Source organism: Limanda limanda, chromosome 5 (genome assembly GCF_963576545.1).
Source record: "Limanda limanda chromosome 5, fLimLim1.1, whole genome shotgun sequence".
In the NCBI taxonomy this organism is placed as follows: Eukaryota; Metazoa; Chordata; class Actinopteri; order Pleuronectiformes; family Pleuronectidae; genus Limanda; species Limanda limanda.
In genome coordinates, this window is record NC_083640.1 from 10,342,764 (window position 1) to 10,363,251 (window position 20,488).

General features: G+C 42.8%; 2 protein-coding genes across 2 annotated transcripts in view; both read right to left on the reverse strand.

Moving 5' to 3' along the window:
* Positions 1 to 925: 925 nt before the first annotated feature.
* Positions 926 to 5,791, reverse strand: egr3 (early growth response 3). Its single transcript, XM_061072259.1, has 2 exons — positions 5,533 to 5,791; positions 926 to 2,837 (listed from the first exon to the last, which is right to left on the reverse strand). The coding sequence occupies exons 1-2, from the start codon at positions 5,684 to 5,686 to the stop codon at positions 1,759 to 1,761; spliced, it is 1,233 nt and encodes a 410-aa protein (XP_060928242.1). The 5' UTR covers positions 5,687 to 5,791; the 3' UTR covers positions 926 to 1,758.
* Positions 5,792 to 11,004: 5,213 nt separating this feature from the next.
* Positions 11,005 to 20,488, reverse strand: part of LOC133002443 (phosphatidylethanolamine-binding protein 4) — a 50,245-nt gene continuing 40,761 nt past the window's right edge. The window contains exons 5-7 of the mRNA XM_061072260.1: positions 17,894 to 17,939; positions 17,489 to 17,605; positions 11,005 to 11,535 (exon numbers count right to left, since the gene is read on the reverse strand). Of these exons, the coding sequence (XP_060928243.1) occupies positions 11,444 to 11,535; positions 17,489 to 17,605; positions 17,894 to 17,939 (255 nt within the window). The 3' untranslated portion in view covers positions 11,005 to 11,443. The remainder of the gene's footprint in view (positions 11,536 to 17,488; positions 17,606 to 17,893; positions 17,940 to 20,488) is intronic.

The following is a 20,488-nucleotide window of genomic DNA, read 5'->3' on the forward strand; positions in this document are numbered from 1 at the left end:
TTGAAATAATTGATTGAAACTATAATGGAGGTACACAAAATGTAATAAAAAAAATCTTCTCATTTATTCAGAGAACACATTAGTGCTTCCTTTTACCACGTAAAGCGTTACAGATGGTGCAACTGCTATTGTTCTTTTTTTTAATGGAGATAACACACCATATTTGGCACAATTGTAGTGCTCCAAATTTTTTTTCCTATAACAACAAAATATTCTGTATTATAACTACATTACTAAAAGCTTTGAGACACATTCCGCACAAGCATTCAGTCAATTGAAAATTCTTGTTTATGCAGACATTTGTATTTACATAGTGTGCATGGAGTCATGCACAAATATGCACAATTTAATACTGAGTTATGGTGCATTTGACATTTGAGTACAAAAGTGAAACTTCTACTATAGCTACCTGCATACATATTTGTATACTGTACAAAAACAAGTCCTCATAGTTTACAACTCAGTCTCAGTCTCTGTATTAGAAAATATGTAAACATGGATTTGGAAATTTAAATTTATCTCTCACCATATGTTGCTCATCTTTTGGTCATTTAAACAAGTAGTTAAATCTTTTTACACTAGAAAGCACAGACAAAGGGCCTCATTCATCTTTTTTCCCTTATTCATCTTTGCTCTCAAATGCTGCTGATTTGCAAACCGGTGTCGTTTATTTAAGTAGTTCAGTCTGTCTAACTGTGCTCTTAGTTAATTTGATTTACGGGTTGGTGGCACATGTCATGAATATATTGCATACAACTGCAGAACTCAAGAAAACGGAACAAATGAACGTTATTGGTGAGCTTTAAAAAAAAGCAACAGAAATGATATCTGGGAACACCACATAAAGCCATCATATAATAAGGCAACACAAATACACAGTGTCTCTCTGTGACTACAAATAAATAAGTCTTGGCAAAGGCATTGATTGCTGCAGGCATGTTTGTTTTTATAAGTACAGGTAACAGGACAAGACATTGGTTTGTTTTCGTGCGACCCATTCAGTCATCTAGATTGAACCTAATTCTTCAAATCCAACTCTAAATCTAAATCGGAGATCCGCTGTCTGAGTCTGATCTCACCTCGAACTCAACATGTGTGCTAAGCTGATATCACTTTTATGTTTGGCAAACATCAGGCACAATATTAAGAACCAAGTTGGCTGAATCAACACAATACATTTGGCAGATTCTGTTGAGAAAACAACATTCAAATAGAAAATTAAAAACACTACACCTCAACAAAAACATCAGAAAGACAGTCAAGTGCCACTAATAAGGTATCAATGACAGTACACAAATATAACCAATTGCACTTTTAAACAGCCTAATATCATTAATGCATACCTCCCACTGAGCTCCATTTATTATTTTGTCTGTTCGACCCTTGTGATGGATTCTGGCTTCCTCCCAATTTAGAAATTCTCGGCAAAATTTACAAAAGTGTATCCACCCCTGAAACCTAACACACACAGTGGGCTTTTGGGCAGTGTGTGCCAAGGTGCCCTTCTTTGTGGTGGCACTGTGTTACAGTAGCTGAGGCTCTGAGTTGCTTGAAAGAGAATGGCGTAGCAGCCTTCCTCCGCTTTAATTAAACTAAAGGCATCCATCTCAAAATAGAAGGACTACAACTGAAAGGAGCACGGCATGTAAAAGAGAGGGAAAAAAGTCACCTATTTATCTCATAGTGGACGTGATCCCTTCTTCATGAGTCTCTTTATGGGGCATGGTGAGGGCTCAGTCCAAGTGCACGTAGTGACGGTCATGACGTTCCCACTGTCGGCCCCCCACAGGAGCTGGGCGGCGAGCTGTGGCTCCCAGGCGCCCCACTGCTCTTGTCGGTCGGCTTCTTGTCCTTCTGTTTCAGGTGAACCTTGGCGTGCCTCTTTCGCTCGTCACTCCTGGCAAACTTGCGTCCACAGAACTCGCAGGAGAAGGGTTTCTCGCCTGTGTGCGTGCGGATGTGCGTGGTCAGGTGGTCACTCCGGCTGAAGGAGCGCATGCATATTCTGCACTGGAAGGGTTTGTGACCTGTGTGGATGCGAAGGTGACGCGTGAGCTCGTCTGAGCGGGAGAAGCGTCTGTCACAGTTCTCTGCCGGACAGGCGTGCGGCCGCTCGTGGACCGGGGTTTTGCTGGGACGGTTGGGGTACTTCCGTGGCCGGATGGGTTTGAGGGTGAGAGTCTGTGGCGGTGGGTGGTGCTGGGGAGGGTGCTGCTGCCCACCCATGAACCCTGGGTGAATCTGTTGCTTGTCTTTGAATGCTCTGATGGTCTCCAGGGGTGTGATGGGGGGAGGGTTGACTCGGATGGGGTCCATACTCTGGAAGGGCTTGTGCTCCATCACCCCAACATCCCCCTGATGATGGAAAAGGTTGTAGTCGGGGATCATGGAGAAAAGGCTGCCGTCCATGGAGGCTTTGGATGTGGAGTGATAGTCATTGCCAGGGTAGGCTAGAGCCGTGCTCGTGGCAGGGCTGTGGTGAAATGAGACCTGATCCTGGTACAGGTCACCGCAGGTAGAATAGGCAGGCATCGGTGGACCATAGACCTGTTCCATGTCTGACGGCTGCCCGCCCATGCCGGCTGCGGAGGATGATGTCTGCGTCGTTACCGTACCGGGTGAGGGAGAAACCCCCAGGATCCCTGCACTGACCAGACTTATGATATTGTTGTCAGAGCACCAGCCGGAGCCACCAATGCCACCAGACGGAGGAGTGTCAAAGGCAAACTTCCCCAGATAGGTGACAGTCTGCCCGCTGCGGTTGGACTGGAAGCTGGATCCATACTGAATCTCTGCCGATGATTTCTCGCTTCCCATGCCCAGATCCATGATATTATCTACACAACAAAGCAGATAAAAAACATATGAACAAATCATCCACGTGGTTGCTCAGACATGAACACGAAAATGCAATCAGTTCTGAGGAAAAGCCTGCAAAAGTGAGCGTGTGGCAAAAGTTGTGAAAAAAGTCTCGAAAATTCACTTTGTCAAGCTACATGAAGTTGCAGTGACAGTCCTGGGTTTGTCCAAAATTCTGCTCTTTTTTGTTCATATTTCTGTAAAAGTGTGCCAACAAGAGATCCCAAATAAAAGCAGTCCAACGCAGTCCATAAAGAAATGTGAGCGCTGTCAGACCTGTAAGTTAAGTGAGTGACTGCTGCATGTGAGACGGTGGTGTCTCTCTCTCTCGCTCAGATCCCACAAGCTCTCATAAATCAAGACCTAAACACCCCCTTTGATCCAGTCATTGTGTCCCTCAGGAGGACAGCCAAAGTCTATGGCGAGATCTGATTTCTTTACAGCGGGGAGGATTATAAGGCAGACGCCACATCTATCACGCTCAGGGATTCAAAACACATTTGCAGCAAAGAGCATCTGCACACAAGGGGGTGGGGGGTAGAAGGGGGTAGGGGGGGTATTTAAGTGTCAATCCGATCCCTACTTTAGTTAGCTTTAACAAATGTCCTTGATATTTTATTCGTGATGAATCTTACACACACACACACACACACACACACACACACACACACACAAGACTTTTGTCGTTGATTCCTTCTAAGACCCCACAACCATCAAATGCACATGTGTTTAATGGGGACACATTTGGGTGCTTTATCGTGATCTGAAGACTGAATGTGAGACATGTAAATATTTGATTCTTTTTTTAAGTAGAAGTCAAAATAAACATCTCTTTTCATTTGCAGGAAATCATACGCTGGTTGTCCCTATATGTCGACGCACAGTAATTACAGCCTGCTACAATTTAGCAGAAGGCAAATTACAATGAAACAAACAAAACCAAAATTATGCATATTGCACAATAATGTTTGACACACGAGCAATGATTCACAATGTGAGAATTTTGTTGACGCGTGTTTAACATTTAGAAAACAAGTCAGAGCTGATATTGATGCATTTTATTCCAAACCTTTAGTTTTTTTTCGGGGGGTCATTTGTGAAGAGGGCTGTTTAAACACAGGGTCATGAAATAAAGTCATCACTCTTTTCTTATAGCTCAGTGCTGAAGAGCACACACACACTTGACCTGTAAAATAACAGCCTGGTGCTTTTAATAAAAATATATAATATACCACCAATTACCCCTCAAAAAGCACATGGGTAAAAAATGTGTACAGGCTTTAATATTTATTTCCTATTTATTATGTGAATTTCACCATTATCAGATGTATTTTAAAAGGCAACCCACACCTCAACTCTGCAGTACGTTCCCCCAATATTCTAATTCCGTTTGTTTAAATCTCCTGTCAGAGGTCACATCATGTACATTTTTTCGTGTTCATAAAAATAAAATTTGACATGAACTTTAAAACAAGTATGTTTTAATTTTACCTATATATATATCATTTATGAAAAATTGAAATATATTGTATTCAACACCTGGCGCTGAGGTAATTTAAATGCACTTCCTGGGTAAATCAGAGTGAATACATCGGGTGGAATTCAAAGTGTTTTAATTTGCGGGGGGAAATACCTAGACATTAAAACTGATCCGTGAATGAAGAAAAAAAAAAATCTTTGTTCACTTCCTCACATGTCGATCTTCAGATTTCGCGTTTGTCAAGCAGCACTGACCCATCACCTCAGAAGGTGAGTCTGTACAACCACTGATTGATTTAATGCCAATCTGCGACACTTAACAGAAAGAACAGGTCAGCTCTGGGATGGCGTCTGCGCTCATCAGAAATATACATTAATCTGGAAGCAATAAATCAATAATATCTCCGGCCTCGCATTTTCTATGAATATGAGATGGTTCCACGGGCCTGCGGCTTCTATAATATATCTATAAACACATGTATATGAGGAGAAACAGCCACACACACACACACTCACACACACGCCTACTGGAATCCCGAATCTTTGACACCTGAATAGTTGGGAATGAAAGTCGTTGTCGGGAATAGTTGAGCCGCTCTCTGCGGATGGATATTAGATGAATATTAGAAATCTATAAATCAGTGGTCATTTTGAGCTTGACCACATGTCCTCAATTATCAGTTTGAAGGACGGAGCCGACTCCGTTTTGTTGATCTGTGCGTGAAACCCGCCTGGTTCCTCACCCGGTCACTTCACATCCACACATTTCTTCTAACAAGCCGATCAGCTCAGAGCTGATTCAGTATAATATCCAAGCACTTGTTTATGTATTAGATTTTTCCGATGTGGACTTGTGACGCTACAGGTGCGCTTTTTCTACGTTTTGTTTGAAAACACGACACTTGAAGAGCGGACGAATAAAAAAAACATCAGCGGAATGAAACATATCACACGCCACTTATTTCAAATGTGTTCTTTCTAAATTGTTGTTGAACTCTACGTGTTTTAGACCTGACAAGGGGAGAGAAAGTGTTCACTCCGGGGATCTGCCTTTGTGCGCAACAGCCAGAGCGCAAACAGGTGCTCCAAGCGCCAGGACAACTGTTGCCTTCCGCGCAGAGTTTCAACCACTTTGATCAAAATCAGACGCACACAAACACAAGTACACATAAAAAAAAAATAAAGACATCTTACCCGCGTTCATCTGGGAATAGTGGTTAATAGATTCCGTACTGGTGAAAATATTCATAGACGTCGGGATGTCCTCTTCTGGGTAGAGACTGTCAGGGATCGTGTTTATTAAACTGCTCATGGTAAGAGGGAGCTTCTCCGCTAGTTTCCCTGTCATAGCAGTTATATTCAGTCCGACATTTATGAAGGACAACGCGCAGGTATCCAAGAAGTTACACGCACGGAAAAAACAAAAAGAAAAAACTCAGCTGGCGATGTCAAAGTGGAGAAACACAGGTGTGGATCAGGCGTGGATGGGTAAAAAAAAGGCAGCAGGGATGGATCCTGTTGTATCCAAGTATCCTGCGGAGGACGAGCAGCGGCGGCCGGGTCTCTCTCTCTCTCTCTCCTCCTGCGATCACACACTATTGTTGTTATTAATGTGATCACTGTGGAAGCTGGTGCCTCTGCTTTGTGGGGGGAATGTGAAGTCTGTGAATCAATGGAGGAGGAGGCGGCGGTGTTGGTTGCACAAGAGCAGCCCTACTTGCTCTATTGGAGCTGGATAGGGGACTCCAGTGTGCCCGTATTAAATAGGGGGCTGGAACATTCGCGTGACGTAGATGACCATATATGGACAGAGCGGCCAGCGCCAGGCTCTCCGCGCGTCAGTCGGTGGAAAGTACTGTGGAGGCAAAAGGCTCCGACAGACAGAGAGATGGGTAGAAAGATACATAGAGAGATAAGCCACCGCGTTTACCGACAGTGTGCATGTCCCCTTACAGCTGCGTCCTTCTCCAGGATGAGACGTCTCCTCTCCTCCTGTCCCCGTGGACAACCGGGCAGGGATTGGACACTGGGTTTCTTCAGTTATTGTCAGGTGCCGTGGTATCTTCAACAGAGTGCCAGGGTTTTACGCATAGGTTTTACGCGGCTTTTACGCAGCAGTGTGTGTGTGTGTGTGTGTGAGAGGGAGAAAGAGAGAGAATGAGTGTGTTGTGGTGTTAGGACTGCCACTCATATTACAGACTTGTGTCTTAAGTTAGGCCTGTAAGTGTTTGTTCATATCAACAGGAGTAAATGCCTTGGCTGGCTTTGCATGCAGCTTTCTTTTAATTTAAAAGTTCAGAGAGAACACGTATTTACAGTCATTGGGTCCTTGGCTCTGGGTGAACATGCACACACTCGGTCCCGACCTGTGCTGCAACACTGTCTCACAAAGACAGTATTTGACGGAGTTAATCGCATGTAAATATTGCAAGCGCTTTGTTAAAATCCACAGGCTTTGCTTTGACTTGGAGCCCAAGTGTGCGCTTCAAGTGGAAACTCCAAATAAGGCAGTGTCCGGCCCCGCCCCCCTCACGGCCCTATTTGGACATAGGAGTTCCGGGTGAAGTATAGTAGTGGAAAAGTGATCGGAAGCCACAGACGTTTTAAAAAGAGATGACAGTGGACCGAGCGTCATGGCTCGTTTTTTTTTCTTTTTACCAGTTTGTGAAAAAAAACTTCCTCTGGATGGATTCGGTTTTAAAAAAAGAAACCAGTTTAATTTGGTCTGTCACACAATAAACAAGAGTCATCTGGGGTCACTGTTTCACATCACTACTTTCTGTAAGTTTTTGCTTAGTTTTGATGAGAAATGTTTGTATTTCATATTGTAGCTGTGACTTTATAAAATCACAAGCTTTTGCAAAACACCATCAGAAAATGCTGAATGAAACGAACCTGAGAAATTAATAGTACCTCAATGAATCAGAAGTGTAAACAGAGTGTGTGGGAGAATTAGTCTGAATCATGCTCTGTGTTTAGGGGGGCTTACACAAACAGAGCAGCCAGTGATCTTCTTGTGTGTCTTGTTACCACAGGCGAGTCCTCCATGTGCACGTCTGAGTCAGTCCAACCAGCAGCAGGCAGAGCACTGTCCTCTGATGGTGTCCCCCCCCCCCCACACTCCATCGTGTCTCTAAGAAAAAGAAATGGATGTTCCTGTAGCACTCGATTCAAAGTTCAACAACAACACTTTTGTCTGACCAAAGATAGCTTTTCTGTGTTGACATCATCCTCTCCCTCACTCTGAGTCACTCCCTAAACTTGTTCTGTGCATCACTTTTTGCAGGTCAAGAGGCAGCACAAGTTAAATTTGCCCTTTGACCTGAGATTGAGCTGTTCAGAGTTGTAGTTTAAAGTTGCGTGCATGTGTACAGCCTTTATCACAGCTTATTTAAACACAGATTTGGCCTGTGACACAATGACTGCAAAATCTGTGTGAAATTCAGTTTAACATATGTTGAGCTTTATATCTATTTCTAAAATGATTTTGAAAGACAAAGGATACTCATGGGATACAGCATATAAGTAAATCATATTAAAAGTTATACAGTATTTCCATCATAAAACTGCTTCAGACACAAATAAATATGACAATTATACCACTGCATAATAGGCAAATAGGGGAACGTACTGTACACTTGGTTTGGACTAAATAAATACTAAATGGGCTGTATATATACTTTCCTAGTCTTGGATGACACATATTCATATCTATATGTGTATCTATGTGCAGCACCTTCTCTGTTACACATCACTCACACACTCACGGCACAATTTGGGGTTCAGAATCTTGCCTAAGAACACTTCGACACAGCGGAGTGGAGGAGCTGGGGATCAAACCTCTGGTTAGTGGACGACCCACTGAACCACAACTGCCAGCGGTTAGAGGAAAAGCCTGATAATTAATGTAATGCAGAACACAGCCACAACCTATGACCTGTTAAATTACGACTTGAACGATATTATAGAAGCTAATGAAAGTGTCAACTATGGTTATTAAATAAGAATGTGAATAGTCTCTCTTGCTCCTGGTGTTCTTTCCATTCCTGTGAAGTCGCACAGGTGGATCCATGGAAGAGGTTTCGGGGACAGTCTGAGAGAATCCCCTCAGGTCAGTCTGAGTTCTGACTGTACCAATATTGTGTGTCCTCTGGGGAAGCGTTCATGTGGCTCTGTGGTTGGAAAGTTGGCCGGCCCACCTGGAACACCTGCCTGTCGCAGGGCTTGTTTCCTCGACTGTCAGCTGGGTCACGTGGGGCAGGGTGTTAGAGCTCTCTGAGTCCTGACTCCTTTGCATATATGGGGATTCCATGGAGGCACAGGCTCATAGTAAAGCACAGTGGAAAACTGCCCAGGCACAGTATAGTCAAATTAGTTTAGTTATTTTTCCAAGCTTCATGGGGAAGACTAAAACTCTTGTTCCTTGATTTTGTTTATTACACAGTTATACAAACAGTAACTTAACAACCATTATTCAACATCACTTTTTAAAGCAAATACCTCTAATGTTATCCCTGTGTATCTTGCAATACTGGCATCAAGGCAGGAGAATTGTATTCTGATACGGTCGACCCATCGACTAATAATGACGTCCTAATGTGTGCCTAATTTAAAATGATCTTATTATTCCCATAGCTGAATTACTGCTGTCAGATCGAGGCCTCAGATGTATTTATTTTTCAGCTTTAATTGAGGCTGACATGCATCAAATTGAAACCTTATCCCTTGGTTTTAAATGAGGTTACAGTTAGAGGAATATAAGATTTTCATATTACAACACACTGCACTATTAGAAAAACATTTACATTAACTTTTCTGAGGATCATAACTGCAGGTTTCCTTCATTTTCATCAGCACAACATTGAAGGTATAGCCTGTTTGCATCTGTAGTTTGCAACAGTTCCAGTAAGATCATTGAGCTTCTCTGCTATTTGTCTGTATACATAGTTTTATTTTTCACAGTTAACAGGGGCGATAACAATGTGCATTTCAGACACAAGGACATTTCAGATACATCAGGAAGAAGGTCACAAGGGGAATTTTAAAATCCTGCTTTTGCCGATGGTGAAAGTACAACACATTAAGCAGAGCATAAATATGCAATAATGTATTTCTTGCATGACTCAAATCTCCAGATGGATTGAACTTCCCTATGCCGTCACATTTGCGGAACAATACCAGTCACAATACATCTGTCTGAGGTCAAACACACAGTTAGAAAAGGCAAAGTGGTCAGCAGACCAAACTGTGGACATGCATTTAACAGACGCCACGTTGCCACACAGCAGGCGATAAACACCAGAGGTGCTCTGGTGAAATAAATCTGCATCACTTCTTTAGCTGAGAGAAAGAAAAATCAGACAGACTCAAGACACCATGCATATTAGATCACTTAGTGCCGGTTAGGCAATTGAATTTATTATACAAATTGCTTTTAATTAATGTAAGTTTGAATAAATTAAGAAAATATTAAATGCCTTTGCCATATCACCAAGGGATGTGAGAGGTAATTTTTTTTTTCCATAGACGGCAATATATTGTTTAACGTTCAACTTCAGCTGTCAGTTTTTTCTTAATCATAATCTTTCAACTCTCCTGACATTTGGAGTAAAAATAAACACATTCAAGGAAGCTGAGTGGCAAAATCCAGCTGTTTGGCAGGATATCTCCGAGATATGAAAGAGAGAAAAAAAATGCACATTGTATTTGGAAGTACAAATCTTGGCTTTTAATGGTGTACTGATGGATTAAAGTAGGTGGTTTTTGGAAGAATGCTCTCTCGCTTGGCATGCTCACAATGAGTGTGAAATTATCCTCCGCTATGCCAATTGTCAAAAATGTGATTTCATAAGTCAAATAAGATGGGCAAATCAAGGTCAAGAGCGATTTGACAACTGACACACACATTTGTTCAGAGGCGGTGGTCTCTCTGACTCACTGTGTGCGTGTGTGCATTGTTTTGGTTGTTTTGTTTTGTGAACGCCGGCTGCTTTGACTGTTAAGTCGGGGAGGCAAACAAAGCAGATGCAGGACAAGTTGATCAATGATCTCCTGGAGTTCATGGAGAGGGCACATAGGGGTTTACCAAGGCTGGCTTAACCACCAAAGGAACAAAAACCTCCATTACCTACTCCTGCCTGGCCCACTGATGAGACACCAAATTAGGGTCAATGAAACCACCAACTAAAGATTGATCATCAGAACATCAAAGTCCCTCATGTAAATCCAGCCTTTTTCAGACATCTGGGGTATTGATACAAACCCCTCCCAGAGGAGAGTTGCTGGTTAGAAACCAATATGCCTCCTGGGGGGTACTCTGACCCACCCTCCACAAAGACCCGTGAAGTCTGAAAAGTATCTCCTTGTGAGCGGGTTGAAAAGTTGAAGTTTTCACAGCATCCTCTGCAGACGTACCAGGTGGGATCTCTTATGCAACCGTCCAAAGTTCAACACAGGTTCATCATCCCAAAGTTACATTCAAGGACAAAGCAGCGTTGAGACAGAGCAGTCTCCTATTTTTACTTAAGTCAATCGAGGTCCCGATAGTAGCTCTTTGTTTCCGATTGGGGTGAGAGTGGTCAATGGAAATATGATAAACAATTACACAAACAGTAAGTTCCCCCCACCAGAGACACCACAGGCCCTGCAGCCCCTCCCCCCTGCCCTGTCACTCTGCTGAGTATTTTGGTTCAAGTTCCACTGCAGCATCCGGCTCAGTTGCGGTCTCGGTTTCACCTCCCACTTCCTTTTTTTGGCCCTGACGTGTTTCCGCCCCTGAATTAGAATCAACTCTTTCCACAATGAATTGTGATATCAGGCCGTGTTCCTCCTCTCGTCGACGGTGTTTGGAAACTAATAAGAAATCCCCACAATGAGGTCAAAATCTATTTCCCCAACCCCTCGCTCAGGACCACAGGAGGAGAGATACAGAGGCAACATCAAAACACAGCAGCACAAAGAGGAAATCTCCTACTAACGCAGCGATAAGATAAGGGCCACAGAGGGCTGACCTGTTGCAAGCTTGAAGAACTAATGCTGTCTAATTTAGGGAAAGTGGGGTAGCATTATTTTACATCATTGTACTGGCAGATTGCTCTTCCAGGTGTCAGTCCTTGCAGTTTTGGGTGAGAAACTGCAGAGCGGCCACAGGCTCTCCCAGATTAAACCTTGTGACGAAGGCCTGGAGATCCCATTTACCTGTGGGAGCAGGACAACACAGATATTAATATATTTACAGAGGAGACATCTTATTAAAATGTCAGTATGAGATTGCTTTGCAGATTTTGAAGCACTATAAAACATGTTTGCAACCTGACGATATTCTACATACATTTAGCACAGTCTACGTGAGCCTTCGAGGTTATTTCTCATGACCGCTCGGCCCATGTTTCAGGGATCTGAGGCCTAACTGAGCAGCACATGGCTCTGGGATGTGAGTCACTGAGAACAGCACTGCTGAAAATAAAACATGTTGCTGTAATGATGGAGGTGGGAACACAAGGACGTATTGGCAAGAAGATATGATTCAATCGCCTGGACTGTTTTTTTTTCTTTCCTCCCCTTTTAAACAAACACCAGACGGCCATCCGGCTGGTATGACAATATCACTTCTTAGATTTTGACAACCCATGATTCCCTGCAGTTTCCCCTCCCTTTACAAAAAAAAGACAAATTCACAATTATCCTTCCAAGGCAACAAAATCATGCGTGCTTTAAGCTCGCAATCTTCAACAGATTATAAGGAACTAGTCTCCGTCTGTGCGCAGCCTCACATGTTTCATTTGTTCATAAGACAATGCCTTGCTCCGTAATCCAGGGAATCACTGACGTTCTGGTATTTCCGCATGTGAAGCAATTACATTAACAGCTGCTCAAGAATAGCGTAGGAAAGCTAATCTTTTGAAAGGAAAGCCAACAATTGAATGGTCCACATCTGTAGAGAGAGAGAGCGGTCTCACAGACACGGGGTTGAGTCGGCTCCTGGATAGAAACATTACTGCTGCCGACCTCTTGCTGCAGCTGCTTCACAGGCCTACACACCGTCTCTGTTTTCACCATCATGGAGCCACACTTTAAATCCTCCTGCATATCGGAGGAGTTCTGGGGGGAAGAAATGCACTTTACCATCAAGTGCACTCACCTACTATCAGTGCTGAATCAAATCAGGCTTCATTTTGCGTTTTCAGTCAAAATGACTCATTCAAGGCTGCGATATTTCAGGCTTTTTTTAGAATATATTATTGCATCCAAATACTATCAAACCTTAAAGTGGAGTATTTATTTGTAAATGTTCAATTTGGGAAAGTTACAAGCACAGCCAAAATTATTACTCAACTATTTTCAGGCTCCTTCAGATCCTCCCTACATGTTTGGCTTATGAGAGACTTGACACCTCTGTGTGTCTGGGTCTGCCACGAGGTCAGGTCATGGTTTGGAGCTCAGCTGGGGAAGAGGATGAATAATAACTGGGAGATGAGCAGATGAGTACCTGGGCCTCGCCGCGTCCTCTCTGTGAATGGGGATTGCTCGCAGAGAGGGCTCCAATAATCGAGTGAGGGCAATGAAGTCAAGTGACCTGTCTGCAGGATAGGGCATGGCCCCGTGGCCCCTCTGGCCTGTGCTTTAGAGGAACATAATGCACCGCCTCTGCAGTATCCCAGAATTCACTGAATGTCCAGAAAAAGGTCACCCCTCAGAGGCAGCGTTTTATAGGAAGCTGAGGGGTGAGGCAGCTGCTGGACAACAAACTCTACACTGGGATATAGTTCATATAGAGTCTTGTGGCAGATTCGACACTCATTTAAATCATCAGACTTCCTATTCCCCTGTGCATGCAGAAAACCTACATTATAACAGTGTCAGGCCAAAAAATATCACACTGAGGATCATTTTATTTTACAATAACGATCATGTGAAGAGTCAACACCAGGCGATGCTTGTAAGACGTTACGCACATAATCCTGTCTCAAGCCGTGTAATCGTTGGGCACCATCCAAAAAGAGGCAAATTCCCAATATCTGGTGCGTTCACCCTGACTGGGACCCTGCAAATGCCTAGACTTACAAGTGACCTTAAAATAGGCTGGTGTGTGTTTTTAGTGCAGCGACGCGTTTCCGCCTCTCCCATCTGCCTGCTCATGGAAAGGACAGATAGTGTGGGACCTGAGGGCGATGTTAAAGTCTTCCTGCCTCCCCTTTTGTTTCCACCTTGCTTCTCTATCTGGGTATGGCAAGAAGATCAGGACTGCTGTGAGGTGAAACAGAGCTGCTACATTTAGTGGTGTGGGCGGTGTCCCTGTTAAACCTTTTATAGTGTCTCAGAAACGCTCAAAACCAAGTCATCCTGTTCATTTAGCGGCAGAGTAACAGGAGCCGTATCAGGTTAGGAGCCTCGCTGAGTGTCTTTGCGTAAGATTCGTTTATTAAAGCTAATGTAGCGTCTAATTTCATGAGAGGGGAGAAACTGTTAGCGGGCGTCAGGGGTCAGCAGCAGAACAGAGCCTCAGAGATGCCTCAGATGCTCGGCTGTGGAGGGACCCGAGTCGTTTGGCTACCGATGTCACAGCTCATAGCCTGCTGTCAGTTTAGCAGCCTACGTTGTTAACAAATGCTGTCGCCCTGCTGTTAAAGAGATGTGTTGAATCATGTTTAGTTAGTAGTCTTCATCTGTCATTTCAGAGTAAATGTTTTCCTGTTTGACCTTCACTTCGATTGGAATACTTGTTCAATTACAGGGTACACATTAAATAAGGGCTGTTTGTAGCAGACTATTAACATTTTTAATTAATTACTGTGACTATTCTATTTCATTAATTGATTAATTAGTCAAATATCTGTCTGTGGAACTTTTTGGGAAAACAGATATTTGGCATTATACTCAAGAAATGACCTGAACAATTAACCTGTTGTCAGAATTGTTGCAGGTTAGTTTTCTGTCAACCAAATATTCCCCTAATTGATTAATCAATTAATGATTCAGTGATTTTTTTTAGAAAATATCCATCATAATTATTCTTTCCTTCACGGAAAGACAAAGAAAAGCAGCATTTCTTCACAACAGAGAAGAAATATTTGATCTTTGCTATTAAAAAGTAATGTAAATGATTAATTGATTATTTTCTAACCAATACATTGACTGTTGTTTTAACTTTTGAGGACTGATTATAAAAATAAAAAAAACACTATGACCCCAAGTCTGTGAGGTTAAACATAAATCCCAGAACTTTTACTCTCGACCTGACAAGTGTCTGTTGAAGAGAGCGAGGAAAAAACAGAGCCAGCTAAAATTTTAAAAAGCGTCAAAGTGTTCCTTAAAGGCAGCCGACTCCTGGCTGAAACTCAGGCCTGCTGTAGCAACCAAATCCTGGCTCTCTTGACTCCACGCAGCTCTGATTAATGGTAGAGGCTGTGGGTGGGTGGTAGACATGGATCTGCCCATTACCACACTGCAACATTGCAAATGACTTCAATTACTGTGGAGTGTGCTGAGCTGGCAGTAGGGGCTCGAGGAGGCAAGATGAGCAACGTGCACCATCCAGAAGCTAACTCCGCTGTGATCCATTCACTCACAAAAATGTGATCCTCACACACATCCTCTCCCCCGTAATTTATCAGGAGAAAAAATGAGCAAGAATGACGATTTGGATCCTTTTTCCATTTTCAACTCTCAAATTTTTAGCCAATATGTTTTGATGGAGTTTTTCTTGTTTTCATCACATTTTGGTTTGGGCTCAGCCTGTATCTGTCGAGGTCCAAGTCCGGGGACAGAGGGCTGGATATGTGAGCGGCGTATGTGCAAACGACTGTGTAGGCTGCAACAACACTAGATGGCCTCTCTCAAGGCCTTAGTGTGTCCCTCCCCGGCATTGTAACACTGTTTCCCTTGACAAACTGACTCGGCGGCACTCAACAGTAGCAGGACATACTGAGGGCTTGCCAAGTGGCTGACAAGTATCACGAGGGCCTGTGTGCCCACGCTTGCCCCCCACCCTGGCACCGGGACAGCCTCCATTCAGGGACACCCTTCCTGAGCCAGAGCAATGGGGGATTCCCTACGATCACGCCCCTGTGCCCGACGCCAAGAGCGCAGCCCCCCTGTAGTGCCCTGTGAAACAAACCAGCTGTCCCCATCAGTTCACTGACCCACATTCATAACCTTAACACCGGAGACACCGCAGCCCCGACCCACCTCTCATTGTTCATCGCCGAGGTGACGGCCAGAGATGAAAAGAAAAAAGACGACAGATCTGCGCTGAAATTGAGTCAATGGCTGCACTACTGGAAGTGGAAAACGATCATTAGGAGTCTCCCACCCACGACTAAATGCTCTCCCTTCGCAAATCACATCAATTAATGTCATGGGCTATGAGAAATGCTCTCTGTGTCATACCACATGGAGGGAGGACAGACGCTAATAAGTGAACATACTTAACGGAGGAGGTGGGGAGACATGGGATTCCCCCTGTTCCTCTTGTGCCTGTGCAGGAATAACACACTGGCAGCCCAGTTGAGGCCGACGATGATACAACAGGTACACCGGAGATCTGAGCCAAAGCCATGTGATGACTGTAAAATCAAATACTGTTCCAAACCACAACTAGGCATTCATCCTTAATATGTCACCCAGTGTTTCCATCACAAGGCCGTTTATTCTCTCCTGAATTGACCAATCGAATGAAGCATCTGATTTTCATAGAGGGAATTTCATTAATTTCATTTCCCATGCATGCAGAGAACAGTTTGCAGGAGAGAGGAAGCGCTACAGCGGTAGTGACAGTCACCCCAGCAGATTAAGGATGGGTGGATCCACTCAAATCAACTGCTTCATAATGTGGAGGAAATGTTTGTATTTGAGCAGCAGCAGGGAATTAGTATGCACCATTTTATTTGGTGCAAAAACTATATTAAAATATTCAAAATAGCAGGTTGTTATTCATGCTGTTATTTCTTCATCTTAACCAGTTCTGACACAGTGAATACCCAAACAATGTGATCAGTCTTCATCTCATCTTCCCCAAATATGAGTTCAGATAAGGAAATGTCCTTTTTTTCCCAGACATTTCAACATCAAACAGACTTGAGCCTAATGTGTCTGGATTGTTTGCTGACATAGCTGTCAAACACTTCAAACAGCGGAGACTGGCAGCTCCACACGTTCGCGGCCGCAGCTCATGAAGTCTCGAAACGCCACGGTCTCCGCTCAAATCACAGGTTGTGGCCCGACAAGAACAGACAGACGGGCCCGCCTCCTGCGAGGTGCTGCACTGTGCCCCCAAAGGCAGTTGCCCACCTTCTCGATACCTCTCTTCAGGGGGGGAGGAAAAGTCAGAAATCTTGACGTATAAACAAAACAATACCTGCTTTCTGCAAGACAAACTCAGAGAGGCAAACTAAGAAACCGATCGGGTAATATTATAAGTGACTGCACGTCTATCATCACGGTGGATGCGATTTTAAGACAGAGTTTAAATACATGTGGTTAGGCACACTCGTGCAGGTATGCGTGGGAGATACTCGTCTTGACCCTACAGGCACTTACTCACTAACCTCATTAACATTTCCCTTGTCAAGTTCAAGCACTTTGAGAAAATGATCTTCCTAAAGCAGCCCCACTATGCTCAGATGAAATGCTGATAATTGTTTGGGAATTGCGCATAATGACATCTGTCTGGACAAATACAGCCTCCAACCACATGGACTCAAACATGGTTAGATTGTGTCTGGCTGCAGTGTCATGGGACATTATATGATCATATTTTAAATCACAAATTATCAGAGCTTCCTTTGATCAGCAATTATAATTTTTTATCCAACATGGTCAAATTATTCTAAATAAGTCCACTCTAACAAATGAGGCAATAACGACACCAGTCTTATGTTGTAAAATGTCAAAACCTTGTATGTGTGAGGAAGTGAAATAATCATCTATTTAACGCTTAGAAAAAACACCTGCAGCAGAATCTCTAAAGGTTCCTAAAACACAAAACCTAAAACCACAAAAAACAATAACGTGGTTAATTTGAGAGGACCGTTTCAGGTCGACAGTTTCAATACCTCTATGCTGATTCAACACCTAACTACTGGCTGCTGTTGTGTTGATCAGTGCAGGTATATGACAAAAGTGGTCTGAACTCGAGGAGTGGTGTGGTTACCGCGGGACGAGTTTTCCTGTGGGCTGAGGGACACGGAGGCTTCTGGAGGCTGCTCAAACAACATGAGCTGGTAACGATGAAAACCAGACTTCTGAGGCGGAGTCGGCGGATGATAGTCTGCAAAGAAAAAACGGAATCAGGAGAGCGGGCAACTGGTGACTGATACTACCAGGCATTAGATATGATTAACACAAATATAAAATCATGGATTAATTCTTTGATGCTTAATTTGTATCTATTGTAAAAAGGTTTCTACAAATGTGTGACTCAAAACACAGTCAAACATCCAGATTATTATTTTGAGATAATCTTCTTTAATCAATACCTCAAGACAGTAGCTGCTACTGTAGTGAAATCAACTAAGTAAAGTTATAAAATGAATGGTCCAATGAAAAGCATAGTCACCAGTGAGGGTGGTTCCATGTGTCTGTCCACTCTGGAGAGCATCCCCCTGTTAATAAAGACAGTGAGACAAAGTGTTTGGGACAGTTAGTGAGTTCACATCTGCGCTAAACCTCACAATTGATTAAAAAAACCCATAAAGACCCAGTAGTTTGGTAAAGCGACAGCACGGTGGGCCGTCACAGTTCTTCCTACAGCACACCCACCCACTGTAACCAGAGACAGGATCGAGAGGCAGATTACTCTTCAAGCCAATTTTACTGGGAGCTAATTTTCTTTCAATCTAACCGTCTCAATTCTCACTAAGCAGACACATATTGTCACAGCAAGAGATTTCAGCAAACAGATTCAATACACCTTGAGGTATAATATTTTCATTTATTTTATCTAAAAAAAAATTCTATGAAGAATACATTAAGCTCCAAGCTCCACTACAGAAGTCCATCAAAATGATTACAATATGTTAACGTTAAACATAAGACAATTAGAATATATTGTCTGGGAATTATCCAGAGTGAATTTCCAGGTAGCAACTTCCCATATTATTAATCCGTCGCCTAGAAACAGAAGCGCAGATATTTTTCATGTATTTTCAAATGTATATTTGTTAGATTTAACTCCTTCTTCCCCAGGAAGCACAGAGTCAAGGAGTTCACTGTGCAAGTTGTTCAAACACAAGTGTTTGTTTAACAGACTCGGCTGCTCACTACAAGACGGCTGCGTCCTCAAGTGGGAGGAAAATGACTAAATATCTGTGTCTGTGAAATAGCCCAAAACCCACTTGAGGTAAGAATGGAAGTCCCCATCGCAGGCATCAAATATCTGGTCCCAGCACCTACTCCTATTCTCTTTTCTGCACACACAGGCGCCCCCCACAGGAGGACAGAGGTACTGTGTTACTGGACAGCATACAAAGACAAAGGACGAGCAGGACAAGGAGTGTTTCTCACATCTCCTTGAAGTCTTAAGCAGAGATCTCACTTTTGTTTAGTGACATAAATAAATAACATACTGGTTTTGAACTGTACTTGTCCTGTACAAAATGCAACAATGGTATTTTGTAGAGGGAGATGAATTTGGTGCTGTACATAGTGCCAATTAAAATGTGTTTATAAGCAAGTATTGGTCTTTAATTTTATCCCAGAATTACTGAGATGTAAAGTTGATATTACATTTCATTTTTAAATATCAGTTTTATGATTTATAAAAAAGCAGCACTAGCAGAGCAAGCGTGGCCCCTATTGTGCAGAATCTTATCTGGAATCATGTAACTTGCTGTTTGGAAGGTTTAACAATCAAAGTATTAGAAAGCACAGCCGCAGTGTTTACTCAGACTGATACGATTCAGAGGATTAGTTTCAACTGTATCTTCAGCCACTGATGAGTGAGAAAAAAAGCTTTATTTAGAAATAGCGAGAGTCCTGCAGCATGCAGGCTCCAAACCCATTGCCATAGCAACAGGTAGTCAACATTTGAGCGTGCAACATTTTACCACATCTTAATGCTCGGCTCTCGCTCATTCTCCACGGCGCCCTGTGCCCTTTTAATTTTATTACAATGCACAGAGTAAAAACAACAACAAGTGAATGCAATATTAAAATTCAGCCAAACAATAAAAGACAAGTAAATCATGTGCAGAGTTCTCATACGGTAGAATCACATTTATTAATCTAAGAAATCACAATCTTTTGTAGTTGCGGTGGTTTATCTGTGCATGCGGAGCAGAGCTGGTGTCACAGTCGTTGTGATGGGACAGGACAGTGTCGAGGTTACTGATGCTCACTGGGGAGTGACGGACCTGCTCACACTAATCTACAGGACATTCTCACATGGTGGGCGTCCTCCCTCAGGGACACTGATGTGGGGGTGGGGCACAGAGCAGGTAAAGTTCTGACTACTAAATGATTGACAGTCGCTAGGCCACTTAATTGTGTTTGTGAAGAAAGGTTCAGCTTAACGTGATGGTTTTCACATGTGTATTTAATAAAAAAAAAAAGTTCTCTAGCTCATGTTAATTTAAAAAAACAAAAAAAAAAGGCAACAATGGCATGTAGTGAAAGTAAAGCATAATTTTTCAGGGATAAATTCATCAGTTTCACCTGATTAACTTCATGTAATGTCTCTCAGGCCAGTTGAACGATTTCCTCGTTAACCATCCATGAAATTAGGGCTGTAATACATTTATAAGGCTCACACCGATGAGTCGATAAACAAACACTGGTAATTTTAAATACAGTTAATAACATTAATTCAAATTTTCAGCATGGATGATAAACTGACATTTCTACATAGCAAATCTAAAAGGTTGATGTTTGGCAAAAACCTTGCTTAGTTTATTTACTACATCTGGCTTTAATCTAGTATAAATATAAAATGTGAATTAAATGTCTGTTGACCACAGACACAGCTAAAGTGAATGATGGATAAATACAATTATATTTATTAACAACAGGTAAGTGATATATAATCATAGATTATTGTTTAAGGACAATGTAATGAAGGCTTTAGAAGAAAAAGCTGATGTTTTGCAAGTGTGTTGATTCTTTGTTACCTTCTCTATTCTCCAGTACGATGTACGATTCTGCACTATGTCTCTTA

Bases quoted from the DNA above. Each gene is read 5' to 3' on its own strand.
- egr3 (XM_061072259.1), bottom strand. From the start codon at position 5,686: ATGACAGGGAAACTAGCGGAGAAGCTCCCTCTTACCATGAGCAGTTTA. The intron at 2,838-5,532 runs GTAAGATGTCTT...TTTGTTGTGTAG, and splicing joins CTATTCCCAGATGAACGCGG to ATAATATCATGGATCTGGGC.